General features: G+C 36.4%; 1 protein-coding gene across 4 annotated transcripts in view; it reads left to right on the top strand.

Moving 5' to 3' along the window:
* LOC117409641 (sodium/potassium/calcium exchanger 2-like) overlaps positions 1 to 9140 on the top strand; it is a 104549-nt gene extending 95409 nt beyond the window's left edge. For all 4 annotated transcript variants that reach the window (XM_034015947.3, XM_034015946.3, XM_034015949.3 and 1 more), the window contains 3 exons: positions 722 to 811; positions 2631 to 2797; positions 3988 to 9140. In XM_034015947.3, coding sequence (XP_033871838.3) covers positions 722 to 811; positions 2631 to 2797; positions 3988 to 4237 — 507 coding nt within the window. In that variant the 3' untranslated portion in view covers positions 4238 to 9140. The remainder of the gene's footprint in view (positions 1 to 721; positions 812 to 2630; positions 2798 to 3987) is intronic.
* The last annotated feature ends 4337 nt before the right edge of the window (positions 9141 to 13477 follow it).

Here is a 13477-nt window from a genome sequence, read left to right as displayed (position 1 = left end):
ATATTCCCTAGATTATGATACTGGGATTACATAGTCGTTAGCATGTATGAGCAGGAGTCATTGGTATTTAATTGACTATTCGTGTACTGTAATCTAAAGAGCTACTGAAACAACTCAAGGCTACTTACAGTACCTAAATCCAACTTGAGTATTTTTTTCTAGTTGTGTAACTTTCTTGGATGTAATGTTTCTCTCTTAATGCTACTGACCATTTGGATTCAAGATTTCTTCATCAAGGGTCCCCGAGTGGCTCATCCAGTTAAAGCACTGCCGCTGGGAGTGCAGGATGAGTCACACAGCTTGGACGGCGCCAGTTCACATCCAGGCTGTGCAAAGAGGCCGAACTTTACTGGGTACCCCGAGGGAGGCGTCACATTGGCTCTGACTCTCCCGGGGTGGGGGATGGGAAACCGGCAGGGATTGCTTCTCCTCATCGTGCAACAGCGAACCCTACTGGCCAGTCACCGAGCACATTCAGAGTGGATAAGAGGCAGGGCTGGTCTCTGTTCTCCAGGATCAATAGCCCACCCCATTGGGGGAAAATAAATAAAAATAATAATTTGTCACTATATTTCTTTAAATCTGCTGACCTGTTACCTATTCTATAAATTGAAAGACTGGTTTGCCACATACCCTGTACTATAAACTAAACATCCGGCTTGGGTGCCAGTGTAAGAGATTCATATACTTTTTTTTAACTCTTTTCTTTTTTATCTTGCAGAGTTCTAAGAAGTTCTTTCCCATCACTTTTTTAGGCGCCATTTGCTGGATTGCATTCTTCTCCTACCTAATGGTCTGGTGGGCACACCAGGTAAGATCACACTTATTTTGAATCATACCCATGTTGGAATTTCAAAGAAGAGGTGGTTGGAAACTATGATACTTTATGTGTCTAGCAGTGTTATTGCTAAATATCTTTTGTGGGGTTATATATTTGACAAGACTAGCCTGTATTTAATGGTGTGGGATGTTTTAATCTTTGAATTATGGTGTACTGTGTAGTGTATAATATAGCAAACAGAGTTCCAAGGTCACTGAATCACATTAAGGAATGAGTAAATTAAACATTGGCATGTCACTTACGATACACAACCAGCAACGGATTTAGTTGCAAAGCTTAACATAGACATGTGATAGTGCTAGTCCAGCCTTGAAAAGCAAAGAGGCTAGAGCATGCTGTGTTTTAAAACACCATAAAAGTCTATAGCCAAAACCTTGATCTTGAACTGACACAGCAACCATTTTTATCATCAAACTTGTTTTTCATATTTCTATAACAGCTAAATTGTTTCCTTCACTATTCAAGATTTTTAATGAAGACATCAGCGGCGACTCTGTCTTCATCCTGAAACTTTGTGTTCTATACTTAAAGCACAATCCAATGTCCCTCCATTAATCTGGCATTCTCGTTTCCAGTTTCTTGGGATTTTTGGTGAGCAACAAGCAAGATGTGTCCCTGTGGAAGGGTGTTTGGCAATTCACTGACACACATGGGAGACAGAAGGTTTATTTGCAACACCGCACTGGTGCCCAGTTTTATTATTTTCTTTTTTTGGCTTTATTTTCTCTCTAGCCCGCAGAGGGCGCTGTTGTCTGTGGCCTGAATACCGACAACGGTAGTCAGGTCCACAGTAATACCAATACAGGTACAGTCCAATGTTTCGCACTCACAGGTGCTCAAAAGAATAATGAAAACAAAAGGCGAAAGAAAAAGGGAATATAAAACACAGTAATAAAACTACAAAATAAAGGTGCTGCACTCGGCAGCGTTACCCCGACTGTCGCTATCCGCATGGCCTGGGTCTCCTATGCTCACCCGTCCCCTCAACCTGCTTGTACTGTTCGGGGTTCTGCCCAAGTTTTACCCCGCAACTAAAAATTCCTTTTCTTTTTCTTTTTAATTAATTTGTTGTTGTGCTCGTTCTTCTCCGGCCGTACTCGGTCCGGCAGCAGAGCTTCTGCCAGCTGGCTCGTTTCGTCTTAGAGGGACAGGCTGAGGGAACAATAGGGTCAGCAATCCCCCAAAGCCCGCCTCTCAGCCACTCAGAGAGAGGGAAAGCCAACACACCCTCTTCCCCACCTCTCCGTGTCACTGCCATGACTGACAGGCAGATCTACGAGGCCGCTGCTCCCTTCCTGCAGTACCACGCATGCGCCAGACAGTCAGCACAGATCTCCCCTGTTACAGTCCTTCAGTAAATACTTTTATTAGGAGCAAATGTTTTGTCTTTTCTTGGATCAGCAGAGATCTTGGCTTCTTAGCTGTTAGTAAAGAGCTGAAGAGATTCTTTGAATCCAGTGAAATTGACTTCAACATCCAAGGGTTTGAGTTTGCATTCCGCTGCAAAAAGTATTCAGTATAATAATTTGTATTTGCATCTTTAAATTCTGGAGCATCTGATTAAATTGACAGATGGATATCATTTCAAATATCTCTGTTCTGTGTGATACCCTGACTAGGGCCTTCCTATTCCTTTTGCCATATTAATGCTATCATTAACAGCAAAAAACACTTTCTACAAACAGGTGCATAAAAATAAATACATTAAAAAGAATTAGGCCAGCCCTGCGTATACAATTTTTAATCTGTTTTCATAAAAACCCATTGTAACAAAATTTTAATTCTGCAGGTTGGAGAGACCATCGGGATCACTGAAGAGATTATGGGATTGACAATTTTAGCAGCTGGGACATCCATTCCTGACCTAATCACAAGTGTTATTGTGGCACGCAAGGGCCTGGGGGACATGGCTGTGTCCAGCTCAGTGGGGAGCAATATTTTTGACATTACTGTAGGGTAAGTCATCAAAATGCATCTGCACATTTTTTTCCATATAACAGTTTAACCCTTTGCGGTCCATTTATTAAATGCGCGTCAGGCACGCCAGGTCTAATTAATTTTCACACGCGCAGTTAATTTTAGACGCGCTGTTTAAAAGTATTTTTTTTTCACAGTGAAACGGGTTTAAATGGCTCTGCATATCAACAAAGTACTCACTAGGCATCTCCAGCCCCGCCCCACCCTTTCGTTCGCTATAGCTTTCACCTGTGTAAGAAATAAATAAATAATAATAATAATAGTCGTACATACCGCTCAATCATCTCCTGATCACTCGTTTTATCACCAAACTCCTCAATAATGCGATCCAAGTCATTATTTTATTACTATAACATCAAAAGCTCTGCAAATGTCCGTGTTCTCTGTGCGGGGACTCACTATCAGCCAGCTTGTTTACTTATGACCGCCCCATTATCTGATACCAGGGCCATGTATGACTATTCTGCGATACGCCATTTTTTTTTTTTTTTTTTTTTGACTTGTCTCGGCTCCTGTCGTTCCCACTCGGCCATTGAATGGTTTTCTCTACTTTTTTCCGGAGAAAAAACGACTAAAACCCGATTTTTGCATTTCTATAATGATGTCGGATAGGGTCCGACAATGGACCTGATAGGAATAATTGCAATGTCGGACCAGGTCTGACAATGGACCACAAAGGGTTAATGTGGGATCTATGCAGAGTAATTTCAAAGAAGCCATGCATTTGCAGGAAGTACAGAGCACAATAAAATAAGTGGTACCTTTGAAAAGTAAATAATCCCAGTATGAGTCATTAACAGAAGCTGGACATGAGTGCTTTGTCTCAGTGAGCAATAGCCTGGCATCTTTTTTAACGATACCTTTGTAGATATTGGATTTATATTTCCACTATGGCCTTTAATCAAAGGAAGTGTTATTATAGAAGGGAGCTTTTGTTTGGACACAGGATGTATGGGCTGAAGATTTTTCCTTCCTGGCCAAACTGCTGTGGAATGTGTTTGATTTTATTCCACGGCGTGTGTTATTATTTAATAAAAATATTAAAGCAATATGTTGATAAAGACTGCAATGGTGATTAATGTGCTTGTTGTAAACTCAGGCACAAGTAACTCTTTATTCTTTAAAACTAGTCCAGTCTAATTTCTTTTTTTTCGATCCTGTTCCATTAGGCTGCCTTTTCCTTGGCTCCTGTACTCGTTTATCCACGACATGGCACCTGTGCAGGTCAGCAGCAATGGCCTGTTCTGCGCCATCGTGCTGCTGTTCATCATGTTGCTGTTTGTCATCCTGTCCATCGCCCTCTGCAAGTGGAGAATGAGCAAGCTCCTGGGGTTCATCATGTTCCTGCTATACCTTGTATTCCTGGTCATCAGTGTCATGCTGGAGGACAAAGTCATCACGTGCCCCATATCCATTTGAGACGCACGCTACTGCTGCATCTATTTTTGGGGGGCGGGGGGGGGAGGGTTTACGTGGGTTAAGTGACATAATAACAGGCCTAGCATGACTTTGGATGTAGACAACCTGAAAAGAAATGCTTATCAAATCCTCTAGATGCCTGGCCTGGGTTTGCATGCAATATTTATTCAGAATTAAACAGAAGTAAGAAAAAGGAATGAAATTAGTGCATTACTGCTGGCACCAAATTAATGGGGGATGGCGAGAGGAGAACACATTTTCCATGGTGAAAGAATCAAGACACTGTTCTCCAAGTTTTGAGTGATGTGCTTGAACTGAATTATCTTCTATAAACTGAATGGTATACCATAGTGTATATAGACTTTAAAAATGAGTTTCAGCTGGGAGTTCCCAAACCATCTAGGAAAAGATAGGGGCTTGACTATTCATCTAGCCAGTACAAGTACATGCAGATGGAACATTTAGTCAGAAACTGATAATGCAAAGCTAACAAATGTGCTATTTAATTGTCCTCAACTCTATTTCATCCAATGTACCCTGTGTAGAAGTTGTGTCAGAAAAAAATATATTAAGCAGAGTATTCAAGTTACTGCAATGCTGAAAAGATTCTGCATTATACTTGGGTCCCAGAAAGCAAAGGTAGGTTTAGTAAGATTGCAACTGCCAGCACATATACTTTAGCAGGCATTAAAACAATGTATCAAAAATAAAAAATAAATGTTAAAAAAGTTGCTTCTATGCTCCTATGGTAGATATTATGACTTCAGTGGTTAAGTAAATAAGAATGTGCATGTCAAAGCTTCTTGGGGAGGGAGGGATTTTTTTTTTCATCTGTGGATTAATCTTGTGTACTGTGCAGTCTGCTGTCAAAGCTGGTTATATTACCTTTCAAGTCAGCTCTTACATAAATGACTGACTTAGTTCCTTAAGAAGATTCTTTTAATGTTCTTTGCAGTGGCTGAGTTATGATTCACCTTGAGTTTCGTAAATGTAGCAGTTCCATCCATACTGCTTGCAGAAACACTTGTATGATAGAGTTGTAATGTTGTCCATACCAATCAGGAAAAATACCACTGTTTGTAAAATTAGTATGAAAATATCTAAGTAGAAACTTAACCATGCAATGAAATATCTAACCTTCCTTATATATTCACTGTCAAGAGCAAGTATGTCTAGAATATATCTAATATTATAGTATATGAAAAGCTATGTGTACAAAATATATATTTAAATATGCGTGTTGATTTTACACATCCAAAGCTTAAGAGTGTGTCAAGGTATTGTTAGGACTAAAAACAAAAAGATCAAGTCGGTAATTTAGGTTTTCTACATCACATCATATTTATTTCTGTAACATCTTTTTTATTTTTTAGTTGTGTACAAATATCATTTCTACAGCTTATTCTCATCACTTGACCAGGTAAGAACAGAAAAATGAAACCTGAGGTGCTTTTTTATTACTATGTTATTAAAGCAGCTTTTAACCACATAGGAAAACAACGGTTACGTCATTTGCACTTCATAATTTAATTTTAGCACCAGTGTTTAATCAAACCTACCCATAAATACAAACATACTGTAGCACTCGACCGTCTTTCCACTGATCCAATGGCAACACATTTCTTTTTAGTTCTACTGAATATGTTTTGATTGAATGTTTAAAGTTATGGTTGCAGCAGGTTTTCCTTCCAAAATAACTGGAGGGAAGTAATTATTTTCATGCATGCACACAATCAATCATAACTTTAAAACACTTATAAAATCTTCAGTAATAATAATTTTGAATCTACATTGGCTTAACAAACCTGTTCAAGGAACCTGTTATACTGCATCTATAAATGTGTTATTAAAGGATGTGACATTCATTAAGGAGGATCAAGTGACAATTAGAATCTCTCTGCCATCCACTTTCATTTGGATTCCCAATCCTGATATTCTGTGATTACAGAACGTCTGGATAACTAACATCACAAAGGATCCATACCAACAGCTGTCTGTCGCAGTCAGGTGTGCTGCTTGGACTCAAACATCACATATTAACTGACCTTAAACCACTTGTCATGTAACAGCTATAACTGCAGGGTACACCTAGTGTACTTTGAGTACTTACTTGACTTTGTATTGGATTGTATCCACTTGCAAGCCTGTTATCAGCTTATACATTGGCTGTGCCCTGTAGTAAAGATGTGATATCAGTGTAAAGCTGCATGCCATGCCATGTTACTTTCTTAAGAAAGTTACATATAATTATAAGACTGCATTGCTAGGGCATGTTATCATTAATACACATCTAATATTGTTTATAATGTCCTTTATAGCACATTTATAGTACTGATTAGTTATAACAGATCCTCAAACTAAAGCGTTACCAACAAATTACAAAACCACCTTCATAAGTTAACTCAAACTTCTTTTTAGCATTAGTGTAGATTTATTGTATTTGTAAGATAAATCAACAGTCAGAAAGCTACTTCAGGCCAATTAAGTTACATAAGAGAGCCCCTTCTTAGTCCTTTTCTTTGTAAAAAGTCTAAGCAGCTTCATATACTGGGCTGGGTACCCAGTGGTAGCATCAGTATAGGGAATATGAGCTTGTGTTTCTCACAAAGTAATTTAAACCACTGTGTGTTTCAAGGTTATTTACATTATTTAATTATGTTTTTATTAATTAATTAATTAATTGATTGATTGATTGATTTATGTATGTAAACCATTTAAAATGTTTAACTTTTTGATCCACATTGAACTTTGTCCATGCCCATGCTATACTATACATTGTAAATAAAAAATGAATATATATATATATATATATATATATATATATATATATATATATATATATATATATACACTGCTTATTTAGCAAAGAATATTCATTCATTCTCTCATACTATTTTTTATTTGTTATTTTATATTTAAGGCAACATAACTGTAGCAACCTTCTGAGAACAGTTATTTACCAAAGGAATTTGTAAGTATTCAATTGAAGAGTTGGTTTAATATCTCCATGCAAGTTTAAAACACTGAAGTAATTGCAATGGTTTCAGTGTACTCGTTTTGGTTAAACTAAACTGACAAATACATGTATCTTAGCCCATTACTAGGGGTGCGTTTTACAATCCATTTCAAGCTGCTTGATGTTTCAAGGTGACCACAAACATGTATTTTATCTGCTCACTTAATCTACAGTAGCTGCTATTCGAGAACTAGAAGGCTTGTCACTATACAATAAGCATTGCCTTGGCTGTTGACAGCTTTCACCCATGTTAACAGATAAGTGTGAAAGATAATGAATAAAATGCTTGAAAATGCTGTTTTATATACAGTATATATATATATATATATATATATATATATATATATATATATATATATATATATATATATATATATATACAGTTGTAGTCAAAATTTATAATTTATAATTTCTAGAAATTTCCAAAAATGCTAATTCAAAAGTATTCACACCCTTTGATGCTATGATAGTATTGTCTACAAGGTGCTAGAAATTTCAATATGATAATGCAGAACCTACTTCTAGAAAAGTCTAAAAAATGCTGGCTTGTAGGTGAACATTCTTAGAGAGTACAAAAGATTTAAGCATAGGATGATTGCTGTCATTACCAATAAGTCAATATGGGAAAAAGTAAAGAGCTCTCTGAAGACCTTAGACAGAAAGACCTTAGATTGTCATAAAGCTGGAGAAGGATACAAGAAGATTTCTAAGCATTTGAGTATCCCGATTTCAACTATTGTTTCTATTATCAAGAAGTACAAGACTTACGGTACTGTCACAATGCTCCCTCAGTCTGGACGAAAGAAGATTCTTTCACCAAGAAGAATTGTGAAGAAGGTTAATAACAATCTGAGATTGACTGCCAAAGATATTCAAAGTGAATTGGATGCAAGTAGGACTGTGGTTTCCATTTCAACCATAGGTCGAGTATTGCATGGTGAAGGTCTCAATGGTCGCAGGCCAAAGAAAAAGTCACTCTTAGGAAAACGTCACAAGGACAATCGCTTAAAGTTTGCAAAACGTCATTTGAATGATGGATATGAGTTCTGGTCAAAGGTTTTGTGGAGTGATGAAACAAAAATCAAGCTATTTGGTCATGTGGATAGTCTGGTGAGGCATACAAAGAAAAGAACACCATATCTACTGTCAAGCATGGAGGTGGTAATATCTTTCTATGGGGCTATTTTTCCTCTATTGGCACAGGAAATTTAGTTCCAATACATGGTAAAGTGGATTCCATAGCATACCAAAAAATACTGGCCAATCATCTGAACCCCTCCGTGACAAAACTTGGTTTAAAGCGCAACTGGACGTTCCAACACAACAACAATCCAAAGCACACATCAAAATCTACTTCAGAATGGTTAAGAAGAATAAAATCAAGGTTCTGGAATGGCCTAGTCAAGTCCTGATCTAAATCTGATTGAGAATCTTTGGTCTGAGTTGAAGAAGGCTGTGCACAAGAGAAGTCCTCGGAATTTGAATGAACTGGAACAGTTTTGCGTTGAAGAATGGTTAAAAATCACTAAAGAATCATGCCAAAAGCTCATTGGCAAATATCCTAATCGTTTAAAAGAGGTGATTATTGCTAAAGGTGCCTCAACTAGCTGTTCATTTAATTTAGCATTTTTGGAGTTTTGCACAAAAAAAAAACAGCCGAAATAAATATTGTAGACATCTATTTCTTGTTACTTTTTTTCCTCATCCACAAAAACAAAACTTTTGCTACAAAAGATTTGTCCTAAAATTCTTTGTTTTCGAGAAATTTCTAGAAATTATAAATTTCCATTGGGGTATGTAAACTTTTGACTACAACTGTGCGTGTGTATATATATATATATATATATATATATATATATATATATATATATATATATTGAAACCAAACTTTACAATTGTGAATTTGGTCTAGTATGTACAGTGCAATGCATCATAAATATTCATTTGTATATAGGCAACTGGAATTATATGGGTTGACTCCTAATAAATACATTCTTGCACTGTTGCTGTTTTTGTTGTGTTTGTGTAATATTTCTTTACAATAATATATATATATATATATATATATATATATATATATATATATATATATATATATAACATATGCTATATAATCCCTTGTATATTTCAATGCTTTTTCTTTATGTAAAAACACATAAAGTATGTAATAAAATCTTAAATTATGGAAATAAAAGTACTGAACAAAAAATACGTCCTTCAATTCCCAGAGTGATTTGTTTTCTAATATCACGAGAGGAGATGCGTATTTAATAATATGGCAACTTACTTCACAGCCCCATCATTTCAACATATTCAAATTGTCAAAGCCACTTCCCCAAAATTCGAAAATGCCAAACTGACTCAACTCTTCAACTCTTTTTAACTGTAATGTAATTCATGTAATATGTCCTGTTTGGCCTCATGCTATATTTTTTCAATTTGTAGTCAACCAACCAAGGTTGCTGGTGCTAATTTATAAATTGGTTAGCACTTCTTTCAACAACCAGCAATCATCCAGTGACTTCCTGGGCTGTAACATTCCTGTTCGATGTTCAGCTCTGGCTCAACACAAACTAATGGACCCTATCCTGCTTTATTCTTGGCCTCAATTAGAAGTCATTGCACTGCTAATTCACCAGCAGGTGTAATTAATACAACCTAGTCTAAATACATTGATGCATATCCCAAACATTTATTGATTTTGTATGAAACATTTGGTGTTATTACTGCTGTGTACTGTAGTCATGATCAGTGTGGTTTGGCTTGATTTGTCTGGGAGTGGGAGTTAGTGGAGTCGTATAGCAATTCCTAGCAGACAGTCCTGAGTGATGGGTGTGTGGTTACCATGGTATTTGTTTCACAGTGTGTCACTCACATCAAGGGCACTGATTCCCACAGCAATCATATGGAACAGCTACTTACAGCTCTATGTTCTATGTTCTCTATGTTCTAAATGTCAATCAAATACTTTTGTTCCCCAAGTGCCAAACCACGATTAGTCAAGTGCCTTTGAGAAAAGAATGGTAAAGTCTACACAAGCTTGGTACAGCACAGGCATGGTACAACAAACAAATTAAATGTTATTTTTTTTTATTACAGATGGTAAACCACTGTTTAAAGCGTATTAACCATGATAACATATTTTTTAACTAATGTTTTCTTTGATATTGTGGATGTATATTTATTTGGTGGTACAAAACTTTTTGTTTTACACATTAGTTTTTGTGACACCTATCAGCCCTAAATGAAAATTAGTCATATGCTTACACAATTAAGAACATAAGAGCGTAAGAACATAAGAAAAGTTTGAGAATGAGAAAAGACCATTCAATCCAACAAGTCCCTTGTTAGCATACCATTTCCCCCTACTGGGGGTAACTTATTTAAAAGCATAGACTCTAGACTTTTTTTAATGTTCCCAGTGTTTTAGATCCTACTCCTTCACCTGGTAGGTGTGCATTTATAATTTTCTGTGAAAAAAGCGCTTCCTACCTTCCATTCTAAACTTACTTTTATTCAGCTTCTGCTTATGCCCCCTTGTTCTTCTCTCTGTTCTTGGGTTAACTTTTTTTTTTCAACTATCAATATAATTATAATTTTAAAAGTGAAGCAATCTTTTAGCTGACACACAAGTACACACACTTATCACATATTTATCTAATAACATGTTTTTTACAAACAGTGCCACTGGTAGTGAAGAGCAGTTCAGTATTGTAACTTTTTGACAGCAATTCTGTTATGTCAAGGTTTATTGGCTCTGACATGTTCTGCCAATCCCTACTAGTGATGCTTTTGAGTCTAAATCCAATCTCAGTTCTAAGAATCGGTCTATTTACTGCTTGTAGTAAAATTATAAAGATACATGTTATTCATTGGTCTAATGTGAGTGGTAAGTTTGCTTTAAAAATTGGTATACTAATACTAATATTGTTTCTTTAATTTGAAAAGTTAAAAAGGTCACATTTTGTGCCACCCACCGAATCCGAATCCTTTCAGTTTTATTCCACCACAACCGCCAGAGTGGCGTAGCTGTGGCACAGTGATAAAGCATTTTTAATCATACTTTATGAAGCTGCTAATGTTTATACTTGACAGAAAATCTTGTCCTTAGAAACTGCTGACAAGTGTGCTTTTCTTCAGAGGCCTCTCGTCTTTCCTTAATCCCTTATTAAACCTGAGAATGTTGCCTTGGAAACCAGACAGGAGTTAGGGCAAGTGGGAAAAATGAATCATAGAATTGCACAGAGGAGATCAAATCTTGACAATGTACAATGTAATGGCTGCAGCTGTCAATTCTCATAGTCTGCTTTGGAAATGAGGGTCAGTAGTGTTTTGCACGCTTAGATTATTGAAGTACCTACCACTTGTTGGCTTTAAATTCTTCTACAGCAGAATCCAAACTGTTCAACAAAATCTAAGGATTTTAAATCATCGATGAACCATTATCACAACTTAAATGTCATAAATATGTAATTACCAATAATTAAAATGGATGATGAATAGAACAATGTAAAGGTCAGAATATATTATCACTCAGCATGTCTTGAATTGGTATTGAACAGCATGACTGACTAAAAGAGGTTATATTATATACTGCACAGGGCCTATTCACAACCTTTTAAGGACTGTTTTAAGGATTTTTTTAACAGACATTTTGATCAAGTTTGCAGGCCATTAAACCTTATTCAACTGTTTTTATATTTTTAACGTATTTCTCTTCTGTACTGTGCTTATTGTATAAGACAATCTGAAAACAGGGGAGTGACATGAAGTATAGATATATTACTGAAACATGTTTGTTTCACATAACATAGAAAGTGATATTTTAATTAATCTTTTTTAAAGTGCTAAAGAAATGTGACAGACACCATAGTTCTTTTTCTACCTTTTAAGTCTGTAGTAATATTCGAAGTATACTGCTGGTAACACCCCCAACATGTTCTGTTCTTCTGAAGTTACAAATTAACTGTATAGTGACAAAAAGATTAGTTCAAATATTGTTTTTTCAGGGTAATTTACCTTTAACTCATGAAACTGCTCCAGACTATTCTTGGATTTTGTTAACAATAGTCAAGCAAAGTTTAATGAATACCAAACTTAATGTAATCCATTAAAATGTTAACTTAAATCTTAGCAGTAATGAGTAGACTAAGAAGAATTTCTGCAAATATATGAAAAACAAAACAGCTATGAGCCCTCTGAGTTGTGAAGAATCAACACCACCGCTGCAATTGAGGGAGCCAGTCAAACCAAGGTGCTCACTGACGAGCCAGGACTGAAATTGCTCCTCAGTTATACCTCTGTAGTCAACAAATCAGTAAATTTAGTAATGAGCCACCTACTGCGTAGCAACCATGTGACCTAAGCCGATTAGAACTGAGGTCCTCAGCAGTGAAGCCACTATGACACTTAAAAGTAATTTTATATCACATTCAGACTCCTTGTTAAGAACAATTTTTAGCTTAAGGGGTTTATTGTGTTTTTCCTCTTCGTCATTTCAAATCAGTTGAATGTGATTCTGTTGCATCTGTGTTTGTAGCGTCCTTTGATGTGGCTTCAATTAAAACAAGCAATTGAGTCTGACTAATCCCCTAGAACACGTTTTCAGGGATTGTAACAGCTGTCACCGTGGCACCGCGGTTCATTTCCTAATTTGAGGTAAATTGAATTCCAATTTCTCAGGAATTAGGAGTCTTATAATTATCAGTATTCACTGCCAATAAAGAAACAGTTCTGTCTGTACTGCCTTCTAGTAGCATGGGATCAAATAGAAATGAGACATCCTGCAACCAAACAGAAAACTGTCTTTCTGATAAGATAAAATCCCAACTCAATGCCCCGCCCCCCGTTTCTTTAAAAAATGATCTATGAAAGGTAGTGCAGAAGTTTCCACTTTGGGGTGCATTGACATTGCATTTCTCAACTAATAATTATTGTTAGGCATTCTCTAAATAGCACCTCCAGATATTAAAATTCAGCTTTTTAAAGTCTCCAGCAGATGTTGGGTTGCAGCTGGTTGTACGTGAATCTCATATTGCATTTAACTGTGCCATACTCAGATAATGCATTTAGATAATCACTGCCAAGAGCAATATCTGAATCACTAACAAACTGTCCTGATTAGAACACTGCGCTTGGCTGAGTCAGCCATTATGGTGCTGCATTCTGACTGAAAAAATAAGAAATTAACAGTAAATGGCAGCTTAATCAGCTTAATTTACCAC

This window comes from Acipenser ruthenus, chromosome 2 (genome assembly GCF_902713425.1).
Source record: "Acipenser ruthenus chromosome 2, fAciRut3.2 maternal haplotype, whole genome shotgun sequence".
In the NCBI taxonomy this organism is placed as follows: domain Eukaryota; kingdom Metazoa; phylum Chordata; class Actinopteri; order Acipenseriformes; family Acipenseridae; genus Acipenser; species Acipenser ruthenus.
Note: the sequence above shows the minus strand (reverse complement) of the source record. Positions and strands in the feature narration are given on the sequence as shown.